Genomic DNA, 20,018 nt, shown 5'->3' on the forward strand with positions numbered 1-20,018 from the left:
AAAGGAGGCGGTTCGAAAAAAAGGGAAAGTTAGAGCAGGGAAATGGTAAGGGAAAATGTGAGTGATATGTTTGGGCTGGGGGCGTGGCAGGTGCCAGTACGCAGTTCACACTCTATGCATCTCTCTCTCTCTCGGCTCAATGAGTTTTTAATTAACTTTCAAAGCAATAACTCAACTAACACTACTCGTCCTGCCTGGGCCTGTCCTCTGCAGCCTTTTCTTTGGGCTTGGGCTTTTCCTTGACAGCACTGAGGGAAAAACAGGCCACTAATATAGTTAAGGTAAGATAATAAGTACGTAAAAGAAAGCAAGCTAGTTTAAGTGAAAATCAAATGACAAATCACAATTTTCAGCTTGATTTTTATGGAATTTCTCAGCTTCATTCTATAAACTTTACTTTCCTTTCAGTGTACCTCCTTTTTGGGCACGTCTTCAGCTCATCACACATGTCCTGAGCTCCACAGAGGGGCAAAAGGGCTACGGGGAGACACAGGACCAGGAGGTGTGGCTGTCATTTTGCATTCTATTCAATTCCCATCAAGGTGGAGAGTGTTCCACTTGACTTTCAATTTTTCGCCAGGCTAAAGGATAATAGAAGCAGCCAGCCAACAAGAACAACAACAAAATTGTTGTCAACACTAATGAAATTACAAAAGGACACAACAACCGAGAGGGAAAAATGAGGCAGCCAGGAGCAAGAATGGGAAGAAAGCCAGAGACAACACTTTAAATAATTAAACACTCAAAGGGACACTCCTCTCGACGAGAGTTAAATTATCGAAGGATCTCTCAGGAAAATCAAAAGTGAATTGGCCAAATCGCATTTGAGGGAATATCACAGCAACTAGGCTTAATTATATTAAGAATACAAATGTTTTCGAGATAAATAAAAGGTCACAGAGCAGGGAAAATGTTTGAAAAGGCTTTACAAATCATAACAAACAAATTAGGAAACATCCTGCAGCTGGTGACCAGCATGAAATTTGATTGTAAAACACAGATTTATCATAATTTAACAAACTGACAAAGCCCTAGGTCAATTATGTGGAATTAATATGCAAAAGTTCATAGTGCAATTTTCTTTAATTATTCGTGTTTTTCCCTAGAATTTTATAAACATTTTCCGTACAATATTAAATTCCCTGCAACTCGTGCAGCTACATATACAGACATATGTATATAAATAACTTGGTTTTATATATATTATATGTACGTGCTCGGAAATATGGCATAATATATGTTCCAATTTAATCAAAGGGTGTTAATGTTTGCCTAAGTAGAGAACAAGAGAACACGAAACCCAAAACCATACAGTAAACAAACGATTCAAGGGAACAATTAAATTCGATAAGAAAATGGGGGAATCAAGAAAAGAATTGTTTATAATGTAAAATAATATTGAATAGTACTGAAATAAAAGCAAATATTCTACTAATAAATATGAAAGCATATTATTTAGAAATATTAATATTTAACCTAACCAGAAAATACCGAGAAAGTTTTCCACTAAAATATCCCATTCAATTTAAGATATATAGTTAAATTTCAGGTAATGAATTTATAAATATACAAAACATTTAACATGTTATATTAATATATTGATATTATCAATATATTCATACATTTCAGAAGCAAAACCACTGAAATGCACTTAAGCATTTTGACCTGTAATTGCATGTTGCATGTTGCCAACGAGTGGAATTGAGTGGCGGGACCTTTTGGAGAATCATCATCATCATAGCCATCGCCATTGCCAGGATTGTGACCACCAACCAGGCCATAGTACACACACATCCTGCTCCCCTCCTTCAGAACCGAAAACCTGCACCAAAGGACCAACAATTCCCAGCTTGATTGCGTGACGCTTCGCTTTTGTGCATGTGTGGTGCCCTTTGCCCCGATTGACTACGCTGCTTTCGAGGGTTAAGGCTGCAAAAGGGTTAAGGTGGGTGGGTGGGTGAACTTGCACACGCAAGCAGGGAAAATGGCAAAGGCAAACGCTACCTTCGGAGGAGGACCGCTTCGTGAAATTATTTTTAATACGCGCTTTATTTCATTTGCAGCTTGTATGTTAACATGTCACAAATGGCATGCCCCCTTTGGGGCAGTGCTCCTGCTTGGTGGGCGTGGCAGCACGCAAAATGTTATTGCTGCCACCCCCCGCGGCAACTGGAAAATAAAATATTAAAAAATAACAAAGACAAAGAGACACAGGAAAATAAGGAAAATGCAGAATTAAATTCATTGGAATTCTTCAGAGGAACGGATCCAATTAAAATGTTTGAAAAGGTAATTTATTATAATAATAATTATTATTATAGGAGGTTATAGTCTTTATTTATTATATCTAATTTATTTTATTAATATTTATTTGATCCATACACCTGCATCTAAGTTAACTGAAGAGCTCTCTGTATAAAAAGAGAGTTTTTTATAAACAACCTGGGGCTGTGTTTTGACAAAATAACTGTACGAAATTGCAATATTACTATATAGACTCAAGGCTAATTTTCCTGTTTTATGTACAGTTTTCTTACTGTGTAAAACAGACACACACCAAAATGAAGCAGTAACAGTTGGCAAAAACCCCCCAAACCATGAATCCTGAAAAAAAAACGCTGTCAGAAGGCGAGAACCAAACCGTAGCAAGAAACAGGGCCAAAATCATTATCTACAGGGTATCAAGGAGTCTCTGCACAAGTCGACACCATCTGTCACTCAGGGGATAATCCCCAGGCATTACATTCGCACTAAATGGCCAAACACCGCAGGGGAACGACTTGTTCGTGAAAAGTTAAGCTCACGTCGAAGTATACCTTCGAGTATATATATTTCATTATAATTAAGCTACGAAATATATATACAGATGTTGAGCTGATTAAGGGAAGATTGTTACTTATTATTTAACAAATTAAAAAGTATCTTGAAGCCTGAACGCATAACTCTTGTGTTAAAAACAAAATAAAGACGACATATTTCATATGCATGCGCGTCCTTGGTTAGTTAAAAGGGGACAAAGGACGCGTAGTTGGGATGGAGGTGAAGATGGTCCTGGAGACGAGGGGGATGATGTCGACCACAGCAGTTGACAAATTTGGAAAAATTGCAACAGCGACAGGCAGCCACAGATGCTGCCTTGAGGCCACACAAAACACACACACACAAAAAAAGAAGAAATAATACGAGAAATAACAACACATCGCAGGCAGGCATCACAATTGAATAAACGTATATATATACAGGGTGTAAATATGTACAAATATATATAATATATATATACGAGAATGTGCCAAAATGTCGACAATAATGATGATGCTGCTGAGTTGCTGATGAAGATGCCACCGCACACTCTGCGCTTTTAGCCGATTCCATGGCCATAAAAAAGTGCACTTGAACAGAGGGGGAAAAACTGTTCCGAGTTATCAGATTAAATGGAGAATATAGCCATAAACTATAAACAACTAAGTTTACGTGTTAACAAGACTAATTTATATTGCTTTACACTTTCCTAAGAGGAATATAAAAGATATTTCGAGTTCAAAAACCGAGCAAAGAAAAAAGGCAGAGTGTAGCTCCGATCAAGTTATAGTTTCTATTATATATTTTACAATCATATAAATTATAAAGAACACGAATTAAGGAACTGATAGAAATCGATCATGTTTTGGTATAAATAAAATTGATTTTATGAATATTTAATTACTCTAATAATTCCTAGTTTAAAATTACTTCCTGCTTTTAAGAGTATTTCATATTTGGCCTGCATAGAGTAGACTTTTATTGCCTCTAGTTTATTTTGATAAAAAAGTTTTTCATCGCCGCCGCGTTCAATGTTTGTAAACATTTTCCTTCTCATTTTCCACCGACCCTGCCCTGATCAATAGTATCCATACTTCTCCCTCTTTTTCCCCCTCGGGCTTGTTTGATTTTTAATTTTTCATTTCATAGAAAAGATGAGAGAGAGCGAGAGTGTAAATCGAAGAGGAGGTGGAAAATTCTGTTCTATTGAGTTGTGGCCTAGGAATTTCCACTTAACGCCAACCAAGTACTTAAAGTTATGGCCACAGGGCACTTGAATCAAATCGCTTAGTTTAGGGTTGATATAATAATTTTGGCTCCTATTTCTAGATTCATAATCATGATTGTATATACACCAAGGAAATCTCCTCAAAGTTGTCTACATTTTAAGCTTTTGCAACTTGGGCTTCTTCAGGCGTTTCATTTTGGCACTTTAATGGCCCAGTTCTTTCTTCTTTTTGGGGCATTAAGTCCTGACAGTCTTTATCTTGGTTCCACCTGCATTAAAACGTGTTCTTTTTTATGTCATTTATGTCTCGGCTCGACTCGTCTGCTTTATTTTTTATTTGTGCTACGCTAAAAACACTTGAGAGAGAGAGAAAGAGAGCTAGAGAGGGGGATCCCCGGGGATTATGATTCAATATCTTTTTTTGCAAAAGAAACTTTATGAATGTATTCGAATTACTCACATCTTGAGCTGTTTTGTTGACACTTTTCATTAGCCAGGAGCCACGCCTTAGACGAAAAACTTTTCCTGTCTGCCCCTGTGGCTTTTCCCACTTTTCCACTTGCCAATGCGATGGAAATCTTTTCAATGTTTCCCATAACAGCTTATATAATTGGAAATATTACGAATGGATGAATGGTTGGCTAGAAGTATGGATGAGTTGAGTAATTGTTGCCAGTTCGTGACGCAAGATCCCTATGCAACTACACACAAAGAAATGTCCTAGAATTACATTTCCATAATTTGTTAATCTTAAATAATAATTATATTAATACTGGGAGTATTTTCTTAGTAAATAAAGATCCCTTAAAAAGGTGACTGGAAGCAGAAAAGATCACTCAAACTTTGTCTTTTCTTTTCCCTTCACTTCTAAGCTCCTGTGGCTCCTATTTTCTTCCAATTAATGATTGTAACTTTCTCTCAGTGTATCTATTGCACAGTTACTACCGCTTACCGGCTTACTCTCGCTTGCCCTTTTCGCAGGTAACTGGCTCTGGGGCTGCCTCTGACAGTTAAATGGAGTGTCACTGCCGTCTAATCAGCTGCAAACGCAAACATGAACAGGGAAAAAGGGGTGGCAGGAGCACGTTGGCCAAAAGGAAGGCTCAAAGGGGGGGTGGTTGACAATCTCAGATTAGTGTCGCCATATTGCGTCGGACTGGATGGATCTGTTGTGTCTGTATCCCATGTCTGAGGCAGGCCCTTTTGTGACAGCCCAGAGGGAGCCCGTAGAGAGTCCCCACGTAAGCCAGTTAAGACAGGTCCCGAGACCGGAGACCGGGGACTAAAGTAGTCCTGGGGCCAACTGGGAGCCGAGGTTACCACCAGGTGAACTGCTAACCAATCCAATCATTGCCATCGTCAGTGCAGTTAGAGAAAAGTCAAGCAGAAAGACGGAAATTGGGGATATTTTCAAGTCAATCAAGGCCGAAATATTCAGAGAATACTAAAGCATCCTATGATATAGATAGATAATTCGATAAATAGGTATATAGAAAGATAGTTATATATATAGATAGATAGATAGATAGATAGATAGATAGATAGATGGATAGATATTTCAAGATTAAAAGGACATCTTTATGAAGAAAATAGAAAGGCAGTGCTACCTTGTACAAGGTAGAGAGTACAAAGACTTTCTCCCTCTCCCCATTCTCCCATTGCATTAACCATTAAAATATATGCATAAGCTTTAATAATGGAATCTTTTCTCTCAACAAACCCCAGTTTTCTTCCAGTGCTGACCCAAAGTGCCCCAAGGCAAGTCTGCCCCACGTTGTCTAGTATCGGTTTCGGTTTAGATGCTTTTATTTTCATTGTGGCACGCGCTTAGGCCGAGTGATGAGATTTCTTAACTGCGATTTGCGACTATTTTTGGAATGTTTGGAATAACAAAATACCAGGTGGGATAAGGGATGTCAGATGAGGGATGACGATGGGGATGGAGCTGAGGATGAAGCGAACCCAGGGCCCCAGGATAGAAACAAATAAGTGACTGACGAAATGATTCGATTTGTGGATAAACGCAACCTAAAACCTTAACAACTATTAGGTGCTGTAATAAGGCATCATTATTAATAAATTATTAAGTGATTTTTAATTGAATATTTTCACCTATTTCAATGATTAAGTTTTCCTGCCTGACCTCCTTTTTAAAGCAGTTTTATTATATGATATTAATGGTGATAAAAGGTTTAAAACAATAACTGATCTTAAGGAGTTTGTCAAGATGCTCTTGTTAAATAATAAATGATTTAACTTTAAGTATAAGGATGTGTTTCCCTTTTCTTTATTCCTCAAAACTTAAGCCAGTTGAGCCTGTTAACTACCTTAAGATATAGTTTTTCGTAAGAGTTAAAGTCCGAGTCACTTATAGGTCAGCTTATAATTTATAAAATTGAGATAATTGAAAATGCAGCGGAGGCTGAAAAAAGTTATCTCTCTCTTAGCTTTCTTTGTCTAATTTTCTTTTTACACTTTTTGTAAAGATTAGTTGACCAGATTATTCCTTTGCCTGCTGCAGTTTTCTTTCGCTTGACTGCCAGCGGTGGAAGGTGGGAAAACTGAGGCAGAACAGAACAGTTTTCCGCCTGTTTTTCCCCAATTCCAAGAATTCTATGATAATAATAAAGTTTTTCCTTTAGCTGCTGCTGCTGCTGTTCATTTCCCGCATTAACTCCACTGCCAGGATCGGACAAGGCGGTCGAGGGAGGGGGGCGGACGGAGAGTAAATGGAGAGCGGCTCGCATTTTAATTTCGTTAAGTACCGTTATAGCCCGCAATGGCAGCGGAATGCAATGGGAGCAGGCCCATAAATTACGCATACGCCGCGTTGGCCAGCCTCGACGGGGCATTTTTTCGGGGGGAACCCCACTTTTTCGTCGTTCCGTAGGTCGGTCACCCCCCGAGGGTATTGCATGTGCACAGCGGGAAAATTAGAAAGTCAAAGCCATTCCATAAGAACTTTTTCGAATTTTTGAACACTAATTACTTAATTTTGGACAAAGAAAGCAACTGTGACACTGCACTAAAAACTACCTTAATCAGAGTTCTTATCAAAAACTTGAGAGGGAGTACATATAGCTTTCTCTTTCTAGATTCCAATAAAACATTTAATTCAGTGTCATAAACACAAAAAAAAGAAGCTATAGTTCCTGGGAAATAACTTGAAATAACACTCCTAACATAATTATTAAAATTGTTGTATATTTTTATACCCTTGCAGGGTATTATAATTTCAGTCAGAAGTTTGCAACGCAGTGAAGGAGGCACCTCCGACTATATAAAGTATATATATTCTTGATCAGGATCAACAGCCGAGTCGATCTAGCCATGTCCGTCTGTCCGTCTGTCCGTCTGTCCGTCTGTCCGTCTGTCCGTCTGACCTTCTGTCCGTCTGTCCGTCTGTCCGTCTGTCCGTCTGTCCGTCTGTCCGTTTCTACGCAAACTAGTCTCTCAGTTTTGAAGCTATCTGAATGAAACTTTGTAGTTAGCCTTCTATATACTCTCACTCGTATATATGTCGGAACGGGCCGGATCGGACGAATATATCATATAGCTGCCATAGGAATGATCGGAAAATTTTTACAAAAAAATTTTTAACTTTTTCAGTTTTCAATAGAATTGGATCAAATTTGAGATATAGCCATTTTACTATACTCTACAATTTTGCATAAAATTTTATGAAAATCGGACTACTATATCATATAGCTCCCATAGGAACGATCGAGAAATTAATACAATTAAATTTATAACCTTTTCAGTTTTCAACTGATTTTCATCAAATTTTAGGTATAGGCATTTAATTTAAGTCTTAAATTTTGTGGTAAATTTCATGAAAATCGGACGACTATATCATATAGGTGCCATACAAACGATCGTTTGATGTGGAGGAAAAATGCAAATCAGTGAATGTAAAACTGCAAATATAATATGTATAGGTGAATGAAATGAAAGCAGGTATTACTTACTTCATTGTTTTTTAACACAAAGATATATAATTTGTATTGTATGGTTTTTTATTCATAGAAGTTCTATCTGCAAGGGTATATAAACTTCGGCGTGCCGAAGTTAGCTTCCTTTCTTGTTTTCTTTAAAAAAGTCCCAACAGAAAATAAACAATTAGGTTTATTTCACAATTTACAAATTTGTAATAGAATATTTTTTTCTCTGTGCACTTAAAGACCCGATGAAGGAGAAGCACAGATTACCTTTTGGTAAACAAGAGCACCTGTACGCCAAGTAAAACATCTTGAATGGTATTTGTGTAAAAACCAAAATAATGTTGAGCCTTAGGTGTTAAGTTTTCAATTAATAGTTACTACTCCAATCGTTCTTAGTACATATTAATTTAAAACATAAGCTCTAAACTAAACTAATTAAAACATGTATAGGGAAATATGATATAAACAAAGGAAATAATAGTGAAATAAAAGAACCCATTGCTTGTCATTTTCTTTGCTGATATTTATCAAAAAAAATTTAAGAAAATTTGTAAACAATTTTCTGATAATAGCCTTTACAATTTTAATACTTCAGAAACCAGAAGTTATTTATCTGAACAACAAAGGACACTAACTTGTATAATAACTAATTCCAAAATATTCGCATTCTTGGAACCGATTTTTATAGCGACTTTTATATGACAATTTTTTCAACAAGTCAAAGTTTAAAAAACTCATAACTTATCCAAAAATGAATTAATTTCAGTCTGAAAAGCTGTTATATGTATGCTAGTTTTTAATAGGTTAATACATCAGCATACTCAATTTAAAATTTAAAAAAAAAACACCTTTTTGCCATTTTTTTGACAATTTTGACGGTGTAACCCCTTATATATATTTTTTTTAATTTAAGAATATATATGCTTTATAGGGTCGGAAATGACTCCTTTGCATGATAGCAAGCTTTTGACTGAAATTATAATACCCTTGCAAGGGTACAATAATGTATTAATTATTTATTTATTAATCATTTGTTAAACGTAAATCTTCCCAATAAGAATCCCTAATAAACTCTCAGAAGTAAGCAAAGTAAATAAATTTGAATAGATATTTCTCAGTACGCTCTTGGCCCAATCACTCACCTGTGGTGAACAGGACCAGGTGCATGAGGCATTCTAGCGTGCCGGCGGCGCTGTGGGATTTGCACTTGTAACGGTACCTGTACCGGAGCTTGTTGCTGCTCGCTGCCATTTTTTTCTCGGCTACGATTCCGCTTTACATGTTCATTTGTACCGCTTCGGCCGCCCTCCTCTCCTTGCACCTTCTCCTCTCCGCTCTCCTATTCTTTCGGCGACAAACTGGCTGCTCTATTGGTAGTTTCTTGAATTATTCAGACCGTTGTCGCTGCACTTGTCCGATGAATATTGCAAGTGCGCCCTGCAATTATCCACTCACTCACACAAACTCACTATTACTCTAGGCAAAAGAGAGGAAGAACTAAAACTTTTACGCGAACACTTGCAAAAAAAAAAAAACAAGAATAACGGAGCTATACTTAAACACCGAGCAAAATGCGCGCCAAAAGTTCGTTCGGTTGATGCTTATCAGAGGCTATGCACTCTTCTTATCAGAGCCGCGTGCTTTTATCAAGTGCCAGAGACCAACTGTTTTATGCTGGCAAAGTTCAATTCGAAAGACGCTTACGCTGCCAGCGGCTTAACAGCGGACTGTTAATGTTAAGTTTTGAATTTGCCGCTGTAAGAGGAACTGTTAAGGCAAACAGTGGCTGTTGAGGCACTGTCAACAGTGCTAAGACTCAATATAATGTTAACTTTAACTGTAAGCAATGTTAACACAAATCATATTCGTATAATGTTTAGGTTTAAGCCAAAGAATTTATTGAGACTATGTTAGTTAAAATATTTTCCCCGCATTTTCTATGAATATTTTTGGAATGTTTGTTTAAAGAAAATATAAAGTAATGAAGAGTGTGAAGATATGTTAGTTAACAGAGTCATTTCAAGACGATCTGGCAACACCACGTTCGTTAACGGAACTGTTAAAAATCTTTTGATTCACATTTCCACAGTTGCTCAGTTTTTCCTTAGACTATCCCCGTTTTTTCTCAGAAACCAATAGAAAACGCAAGAAAGTACGAAATACTGCGACTGATTATTACGAAATTATTCGCCAAAATACAAAATGTATCCAGATGGCCCAAACATCATACAATTTTAAAACTTCACAAACTAGTCGATCAAATTACTCAATATCTTGGTCGGAGCTAGAGTTATTTTGCCTCATTAGGTTTTCACACCTTTTCATCAGAGCATTGATTTCGCTTTCCAGTTGTCGCCTTAATGCGACTGCCTCGAAACGAACTTCCAGATAAGCGCAAATCAGCTCTTTCTTGCAAAACTCTTTACACTCCATCAGCGCCTGCAAGTGAATCGCCTGCTGGGCTTTCAAACTGGTTACACGTTCTACCAAAAGCAAGTGCTCCTCTTCCAATTGCTTAAGAACCTCATCCCTGCTGACGACTGGCACTATGGCAAGCTCCAAGGGGCCTGTGCAATTGCTAACTACTTGCTGCTTGGTCACCGCCTCAGGGAACACAATGTTTTTAGCTATGGCTGCAAAGTTGAGAACATTCTGGTTCTCCTCATAAAAATTGTCAACCGGTTGAAGAGCAACCATCATAATAAGTTTCTCCTTGCCCAACAGGGAAGCATGGAGCAGCAACGTCAGTTTAGATTCCCGATGGGGAATAACCACATGTTTGCTCCCTTGACTCAAGCTACAGGCTGCGTCAAGACAACGGCCCAGCACCATTAACGATGTGTTAATGTTCTTCGTCTCCTCCAAGCGCTCACCGGTGCTGTCTGTGGTACGCACACGCTCTGAACCGGCCAAATCGCAGAATTTAAAGGCGGCCCGAGTGGTAAAACCGGAGCGGTTGAACTTCAGCATGTCCAAGGTAAAAACGCAATGGGACCGACTGGAACGATCGTTCACCGGTGTGGCGGCACAGGTGGAACGCTGCCGACCCAGTTGGAGCAGACGCAGGGCATCCTCCACGTTTGTAACAAAAACACTGGACAGCCCTTCGACGAACACCTCGCCTTTGTTGTAAACGACGTTCAATTTCCTGAACCGTTGGGATGGCATGGCTAGCAGATCGTACACCACTTCGTTGTGAATTTCCATAAAGGAGATATAGAAAAAAACAACTTCATCCCCATCTTCCTTCTTTTCACGAACCTTGCCAAGGTCCTTAAAAGAGGTAGTGCTATCTAAAGCGGGGCACTGATCGAGAACGTTCTGTCCAACTTGAAGCTCCTTCTGTGAAGCATAATCCTGTAGAGTGGTAATGTTGCCCCTGATCAACTTCACTATGGGAATGTGCTGAATGCGGTCACGACAATTTGTGAATAGGTGGTTCAAGGCACGGGGAATAATGCCGATGCTCTCATCGTTGCCTGATTGGGATTTATCAGGATTAATTAGGCTAGACTATTAGAAGACTCCTTACCCAGCAAGGTGTACGTTTTTCCAGAACCCGAGGTTCCATACATCATAATGGTCAAACCCTCTTCCGCATCGACAAGGGGGCCCACGCACCTCTCGTACACCTCACGCTGGTCCACCGAGCTGTCAAAGATGGAGGTGAAACCAAAATGTTTCTCTAAACGATACTTCACGCTTTTGGTGATGAGCTCGTTTCCGTCCTTGTTAACCATGTAAGATGTGCTGACGGTTTGTCTGTGAGGGGGACGCAGGCGCAGAAAAACCTGTAGTCCAGTTCCCTGCTCGGGCTTCTTCAGGTTAAGCATTCTTTCCATGCTGCACCCGAGTCCCTCGTATATGCCAAAAAATAGTGCAACTACAAATTTCACTAGAGATTTTGACAATTTTTTTCACGAGAGAATACGAATCTGTTTTCCAGAGATTACAAAGAACGAATAAATTTTTGACCGGAGAAAACTAAAGTTTGGTTTTAAAAAACGATTAATTTTGTTCGCTTGAAAATTGGAATGTTTTCTACAGATTTACAAAAGGACAAGCAAAATAAACTTATTATTGCAAAATTCTAATGTTATCAGCTTGAGATTCAGAGTGATAATGAATTATGTTTAGGAGGCTATTTTACATTACAACTTACTTTGCCTTAAAAGTGGCAGTTGGAGCGGGGCATGCTTTGATTTAAGAATGTTTAAACTTCCCGCAAAAGAACAACCTTAATATGTTGCTGTTAACTCGCTAACATTTGCAGAACATGTAAAGTTTGACACGCTTAACAGTGTATAGTTTACACCTGACAAGATAACATTGCACTTTCTACTGGAATTTTCGCCAAACTACGATTACAGCCACACTGGCTCTCACAAATAAAATAAAATAAAAAAAAACATTTGCGGTTGTTCCTATAGAATTTCCGTAAAAAATGCGTAAATAAACCGTTGTCCGGCGTTAACAACTGCGGAAGTGTATACAGCCAAGGTGCCCGGGACTAGCGACAGAGGAGCTACAGTGCCCCATAGCTCAGAAGCAACAGCATTCGCATTTGCATTTGCGGAGGCGGTTGCGGCGTCATTTCGTTTGTTCGCAGCCCGAAGCTGAGGCTGTAATTGTTCTTTTCAGTTGCACAACAAAACATACACTCACACACGCACACACACCGCGTTGCGAGCTCAGGAAAATGAGCAGCCAGGGACACCACAAGATGCAGGGATGCAACGGCCTGGCCGGCGGCGGCGGCGGTGGATCGCAGGGCTCTTCGGGCAAGGCATCGGGTGGAGCGGAGGGAGAGGGGCTTCCCGACGAGATCGACCTGGGTGAGCGCTTCTCCGCGGACATGGCGCGTCTGTGCATGAACGAGCGTTATGCGGACGTGGAGTTCGTTGTGGAGGAGCAACGCCTGCCCGCACACCGAGTTGTTCTCGCTGCCCGCAGCGAATACTTTCGCGCGCTGCTCTACGGCGGCATGTCGGAGACAACACAGCGACAGATACCGCTGGAGGTGCCGTTGGATCCGTTTAAGGTGCTTCTGCGCTACATCTACTCGGGCACGCTGCTGCTGTCTAACCTAGACGAGGACGCCATTATCGATGTACTGGGCATGGCCAATCAATATGGTTTCCAGGACCTGGAAATGGCCATCTCGAAATATTTGCGCCAGTATTTGGACCTCAACAACGTCTGCATGATCCTGGACGCCGCTCGACTCTATAACCTGGAAGAGCTGACGCAGGTCTGCCTTATGTTCATGGACCGTAATGCGGCGGAGCTGCTGCAGCATGACTCTTTCAAAATGCTGTCTAAGGTGAGTCGTCAACGTAATCTAAGTATTCCCACTGCTCCCTAACAGTCTCTCTTGCTCTATCATTGTCAGGAATCGCTCGAGGAGGTGCTGCGACGCGACTGCTTCTTCGCTCAGGAAGTACAAATCTTCCTGGCCGTGTGGAAGTGGAGCCGGTACAACCCCAATGTAGACATCAAGTCGGTGGTTAGCTTTGTGCGCCTGCCGCTCATGAACTTAGAGCATTTGCTACAGGTGGTGCGACCCTCGGGCATCCTGGAACCGGACAAAATTCTGGATGCCATCGGCGAGCGCAGCACCTCGAAAACTCTGCCTTATAGGGCGGCCCTGTGGCCAGAGGAGAACGTGGCCACCGCCAAGTACATGTCGCGTTGCATTCAGGGTGAGTGCCGCAGCGCCCTGTTGGACGGCGACGTCACCTCCTACGATATGGAGCACGGCTATACGCGGCACTGCATCACAGATGCCAATGACGCCGGCATTGTGGTCGAGCTGGGCACCCTATGCATGATTAATCACATCCGCATGCTGCTTTGGGACAGCGATAGCAGGGCGTACTCCTACTTTGTGGAGGTATCTGGCGACCAGCAGCACTGGGACCGTGTGGTAGACTACAGCGAGTACCATTGCCGCTCCTGGCAATATCTTTACTTTGCTGCGCGTCCTGTGCGCTTTATCCGCCTCGTGGGCACACAGAACACGGTGAACAGGGTAAGCAGAGGCACAAATTGGCCAAAAACACATTAATTCTCACTAAACTTTTATAATTTTGCAGGTATTCCATGTGGTGGGTCTGGAGGCCATGCATACGGCTAAGGTGCCGCGCCTAATCGATCATTTTGTGGCCCCCAAGGCAAATGTGGCCACCATCGAAATGAGCGCCATTGTGACAGACGGCGTTAGCCGCACCCGGAATGCCCTGATCAACGGCGACTATGTGCGCTACGATTGGGACTCGGGTTATACATGCCACCAGCTGGGCAGCGGCGAGATTGTGGTCCGCCTGGGCCAGCCCTATCATGTTGGTTCGATGCGGTTGCTGCTGTGGGACTGTGACGATCGCACATACAGCTTTTATATTGAGACTTCGACAAACCGCAAGGACTGGCAAATGGTGGTGGACCGACGCAACGACAAGGCACGCTCTTGGCAGAATTTTCACTTTACACCACGTCCCGTTGTCTTTATCCGCATCGTGGGCACGCGCAACACGGCGAATGAGGTATGCCTTAGTTCTAGAACTCTATTTCAGGGATTAGAGAACCTAATCGTAATCAAACCTGCTTACAGATCTTCCATTGTGTCCACCTCGAATGCCCCACGCAGGACAAGGGCTATTTAAAGAAGATTTCGGAGATGGAAAAGGAGCTAGAGAAGACCAAGGATAAGGAACGCGATGGGGAGAAGGCGGGAAAGCACATGGATGACAACATTGCCTCTACTTCGGCCTCATCTATGCTTGCCCTAGCAGCTAGCGCTGCTTCCTCATCATCTGCCGCTTCTACCAGCAGCCAAAACGGAATTCTCAAGTCCACTCACTGGCCGCCACAGACAACGCAGTCTCCCAAGCCAACCAAGCCAAATCCTAATCCGACCAAGGACAAAGCATCAGCAGTCGAAGTGACTGGCTTGCCACCGCCACCATCGCTACCAACACCGCTAAGTCCTGCCGTATCCCCGCCATCACCGCAAGCGAGGGAGAGTCCCAGCCCTGGCTCCAGCTCCAGTCCAAATATCAGCCCCAGCCCGAGCCCGAGCCAAAGCGGTAGCCGAAGCCGTAGCCAAAGCGCCGAGGTCGAACCAATGCCGCCCTTGGTGGAGTTGGTGGACACCAAAGAGACGCGCTAAGACGGACAACGATGCTATTTTATACTTGGTCCCTTTTTGAAATACTCCTGTGGTTAAACCGGAAGAGTGCTAAGCGTGTACCCTCTTGTTGTCCTTATTTGTAGGCTGCACACCCAAACACACACACACCGCGTGCTGTACTTGTTATCTAGTCCTTCCCAGTGTCCCGAAACATTCGCATTGCTAATTGTTTACCTTACTAAGCCTACCTTAAATTTTTCATAATTACGTGTTTCTTTTTGTTTTTATTATTATTATTATTGCTTTCCAAATACTCCATCGCTAGTGATCCAGAGACCGAAATTCCTTTTGCTTGCAAGGCAGCAGAGTTATTTATATATCGTAAGCAATACCACCTAGTTCTGAGCAACCAATTTGGCCCGATTTCGAATGCGATATATATCCGAAAAACAGCTATACCAAAATTGTATACGTGTCCCCGATCTATAGAGTCGGAATCTGTCCAGAGTTGTGTCCTGTCCGAGACCCTGACCCTGACAAAGGGTCTAGTGATTCTCTTTTAATCCAGATAACCTAGATACTAGTCTCTGGACTCTTTATCGGGCAGCCCAAAAAGTAAGCTCTATATATTTATTAGGCGAAATTTTGTCATAGTTTATACTCTGCACCCAAAATAAAAGCTAACCAAACGTTTTGCCCAAATGGTAATCCGCATTGACCTTTTCTTGCGAGCTTCTAATGTATGGTAAACGATAGAAAATATAACATCAAGGGTGGGGAAAAGAGCGGACTGAGGGGAAAGCACACAAAGGGCCTCAACAGCTGCCAATCAAATTGTGGCTTTCATAGTAGTTTTTATTTGTTTCAAGTGCTGTATATATTTATACCCTTGCAGGGTATTAAAATTTCAGTCAGAACTATGATAACTATGATCTGTAATTAACTATAACCGGTAAGTAACTATGATCAGTAAGTATCAATAAAGAGTAAGTAAGTATGTATGACCACTTACTAACTTTGAGCACTAATAAAGAATGACTTGCAACTTTTGTATCACAATACATATCTGAGACTTGGCCGGCAGCAGTCACTTCGTTCCGAGGATGTTTGAACAAGTTGGGAATCATATGTACAGATGTGCGAGATTTGTTTTGGATCGAAATTATGAGAAAGCTATTTGAATGAAACTATGGAATTATTCTTCTATATAATTTTACCAAAATATAAGTCGGAGCATGGCGAATCGGTAGACTATATATATAGCTGGCATAGGAACAATCGGACGATTTATAGAAATATAATCAGTAATTAACTGTGATCAATAAATACCTATGAACATTAAGAAACTATGAAAAGTAACTTAATTAACTTTGATCAGTAAGTACCAATGAAGAGTAAGTAGCTATGATCACTAATTAACTTTGACAAGGAAGTATCTATGAACAGCAATTACCTATGACCAGAACGTAAGTATAATCAGTTACTTATTTGAACACTAATAAACAATGACTTGCAACTTTTGTAACACAACACATTTCTAAGACTTGGCCGGCAGCAGTCACTTCGTTCCGAGGATGTTTGAACAAGTTGGGAATCATATGTACAGATGTGCTAGATTTGTTTTGAAGTGAAATTATGAGAAAGCTATTTGAATGAAACTATGGAAGTATTCTTCTATATAATTTTACTACAATATAAGTCGGAGCATGGCGAATCGGTAGACTATATATATAGATATATATAGCTGGCATAGGAACAATCGGACGATTTATAGAAATATAATCAGTAATTAACTGTGATCAATAAATACCTATGAACACGAATAACGATGATAAGTAACTTAATTAACTTTGATCAGTAAGTACTAATGAAGAGTAATTAGCTATGATCACTAGTTAACTTTGAGAAGTAAGTATCTATGAACAGCAAGTATTTATGACCAGTACGTAAGTATAATCAGTTACTAACTTTGAACACTAATAAACAATGACTTGCAACTTTTGTAACACAACACATTTCTAAGACTTGGCCGGCAGCAGTCACTTCGTTCCGGGGATGTTAGAACAAGTTGGGAATCATATGTACAGATGTGCGAGATTTGTTTTGAATCGAAATTATGAGAAAGCTATTTGAATGAAACTATGGAATTATTCTTCTATATAATTTTACTACAATATAAGTCGGAGCATGGCGAATCGGTAGACTATATATATAGCTGGCATAGGAACAATCGGACGATTTATAGAAATATAATCAGTAATTAACTGTGATCAATAAATATCTATGAACATTAAGAAACTATGATAAGTAACTTAATTAACTTTGATCAGTAAGTACTAATGAAGAGTAAGTAGCTATGATCACTTATTAACTTTGACAAGGAAGTATCTATGAACAGCAAGTATCTATGAACAGCAAGTATCTATGACCAGTACGTAAGTATAATCAGTTACTTATTTGAACACTAATAAACAATGACTTGCAACTTTTGTAACACAACACATTTCTAAGACGTGGCCGGCAGCAGTCACTTCGTTCCGGGGATGTTAGAACAAGTTGGGAATCATATGTACAGATGTGCGAGATTTGTTTTGAATCGAAATTATGAAAAAGCTATTTGAATGAAACTATGGAATTATTCTTCTATATAATTTTACCAAAATATAAGTCGGAGCATGGCGAATCGGTAGACTATATATATAGCTGGCATAGGAACAATCGGACGATTTATAGAAATATAATCAGTAATTAACTGTGATCAATAAATACCTATGAACATTAAGAAACTATGATAAGTAACTTAATTAACTTTGATCGGTAAGTATTAATGAAGAGTAAGTAGCAATGATCACTAATAACTTTTGACAAGGAAGTATCTATGAACAGCAAGTATCTATGACCAGAACGTAAGTATAATCAGTTACTTATTTGAACACTAATAAACAATGACTTGCAACTTTTGTAACACAACACATTTCTAAGACGTGGCCGGCAGCAGTCACTTCATTCCGGGGATGTTAGAACAAGTTGGGAATCATATGTACAGATGTGCGTAATTTGTTTTGGAACAAATTTAAAGCAAGCTATTTGAATGGAACTAAAGAGTTATTCTTCTACATAATTTTACTAGTATATATGTCGGAGCATGGCGAATCGGTGGACTATATATGTATATAGCTGACATAAGAACAATCGGACGATTTATAGAAATATGATCAGTAATTAACTTTGTTCAGTAATTGGCTATGACCAGTAATTAGTTATGACCAGTAATTAACTATCATCAGTAAGTTTCTATGAACAATAAGTAACTATAATCAGTAAGTATCTATGACCAGTAAATGTGTATGATCAGTTACTAACTTTGAACACTAATAAACAATGACTTGCAACTTTTGTAACACAACACATTTCTAAGACGTGGCCGGCAGCAGTCACTTCGTTCCGGGGATGTTTGAACTAGTTGGGAATCATAAGCACAGATGTGCGAGACTTGTTTTGGAGCAAATTTAAAAGCAAGCTTTTTGAATAAAACTGTGGAGTTATTTGTCTATATAATTTTACTAGTATATAAGACGGAGGAGCATGGCGAATCGGTGGACTATATATATACATACATATACATATATAGCTGCCATAGGAACGATCAGATATTTTTAAGAAAAAGAATTATAACTTTTCCAGTTTTCAACAGTTTCTCATCAAATTTGATATATAGCCATTATATATTAATCTAGAATCTATCTGCATGCCGAAGTTAGCTTCCTCTCTTGTTTTAAGTTTTTACTGATAACGTTAGCAAGTGGAAAAGAATTCATTTCTGTGGTTCACATTGGTACACTCATTTAAGAGAAAATAAAATAATAAGAATACAAGTTTTCAACTCCTTGATAAAGATTGATATGGATATGTCTATTGGGAAAACTTTGCTTAATTTGTGTTCAGTTCAGTGTGTGTTCTCTGGTTCGAAATGGAAAGAGACGACAAGAACACCGAGAAAGAGTGAGGGAGAGGGAGCTGATTACACTCAAAAAACTTGAAAGCGGCACCGAGGGTCGCTTAGGAAGTTTGCACGGTATTATAATTTTAGTCTTAAGCTTGCATGGCGTTGAAGGAGTCATTTCCGACGTTATAAATCATATACATATATTCTTGATCAGCATCAACAGCCGAGTTAGACTAGCCATCTCAGGTAAAAAAAAAAAATTACAAATTTCTTCAAAATTTTAAAAGGTGTTACATCTTTAAAATGTTCAAAAATTTACAAATAAGTTAATTTTTAACTTAAGTATGCAGATTTATAAACCTAATAAAAACTAGAATATAACAACTTTCCGATTTGAAATTAATGAATTTTTGGCATAGTTATGATAATTTTAAACTTTTCTTTGTCCAAAAAAAGTATCATATACAAATATTGATTTTAAAAATATTTGACGACACCATTAAAATGTTTCACAGATTTTCGAAATTGTATAATATTATATTGCATCATTAAACTTATACACAAAATGTAAAAATATTTATTAAAATCAGAAAACAAATTTATTTGTATATTATAATTAATACAGAAAAGCTTTTTGAATCAAAATAAATGCTTGTTTCTTGCTCAGTAATGACCTTTGGTTTGCCAAAAAACGGATTAAATAAAAATGTTTGGAGTGCCTATACTGCAAATATTGGTAGTTGCAAGTATTCTCAAATATTGTACTCATATTTTTGATAAGTGTAGCCAGGGCATACCAAGCAAAAAATTGCAATGCAGAGAACGCGACGCAGGCGCAGCAAAACTAGTTTTCGCGACGCAACAAGCAGAGGCGTCGCCAAAGGGCGCGCGCAACTAAGAGCGAGAGGGAGAGCAAGTGAGCGAGAGCGAGTATTGTTGCTCAGTTAACCGTTATGCTGCAGCAGCAGCAACGTA

At 39.6% G+C, this 20,018-nt stretch overlaps 3 protein-coding genes across 3 annotated transcripts in view; 1 reads left to right on the top strand and 2 right to left on the bottom strand.

Annotated features, from left to right (window-relative positions):
• The window catches only part of LOC110182021 (uncharacterized), a 49,367-nt gene extending 39,698 nt beyond the window's left edge, over positions 1 to 9,669 (bottom strand). Inside the window, exon 1 of the mRNA XM_086836410.1 lies at positions 9,111 to 9,669. Coding sequence (XP_086692536.1) covers positions 9,111 to 9,219 — 109 coding nt within the window. The 5' untranslated portion in view covers positions 9,220 to 9,669. The remainder of the gene's footprint in view (positions 1 to 9,110) is intronic.
• A 452-nt stretch (positions 9,670 to 10,121) lies between these two features.
• On the bottom strand, positions 10,122 to 11,931 carry LOC110182053 (kinesin-like protein subito). Its single transcript, XM_020950009.2, has 2 exons — positions 11,501 to 11,931; positions 10,122 to 11,447 (listed from the first exon to the last, which is right to left on the bottom strand). The coding sequence occupies exons 1-2, from the start codon at positions 11,808 to 11,810 to the stop codon at positions 10,231 to 10,233; spliced, it is 1,527 nt and encodes a 508-aa protein (XP_020805668.2). The 5' UTR covers positions 11,811 to 11,931; the 3' UTR covers positions 10,122 to 10,230.
• A 372-nt stretch (positions 11,932 to 12,303) lies between these two features.
• BTBD9 (BTB (POZ) domain containing 9) lies at positions 12,304 to 15,801 on the top strand. The gene is made up of 4 exons (XM_020950008.2): positions 12,304 to 13,291; positions 13,361 to 13,999; positions 14,064 to 14,510; positions 14,579 to 15,801. The coding sequence occupies exons 1-4, from the start codon at positions 12,668 to 12,670 to the stop codon at positions 15,134 to 15,136; spliced, it is 2,268 nt and encodes a 755-aa protein (XP_020805667.2). The 5' UTR covers positions 12,304 to 12,667; the 3' UTR covers positions 15,137 to 15,801.
• Positions 15,802 to 20,018: the final 4,217 nt, after the last annotated feature.

Source organism: Drosophila serrata, unplaced genomic scaffold (genome assembly GCF_035046125.1).
Source record: "Drosophila serrata isolate PLE 108 unplaced genomic scaffold, ASM3504612v1 contig_276, whole genome shotgun sequence".
Classification (NCBI taxonomy): domain Eukaryota; kingdom Metazoa; phylum Arthropoda; class Insecta; order Diptera; family Drosophilidae; genus Drosophila; species Drosophila serrata.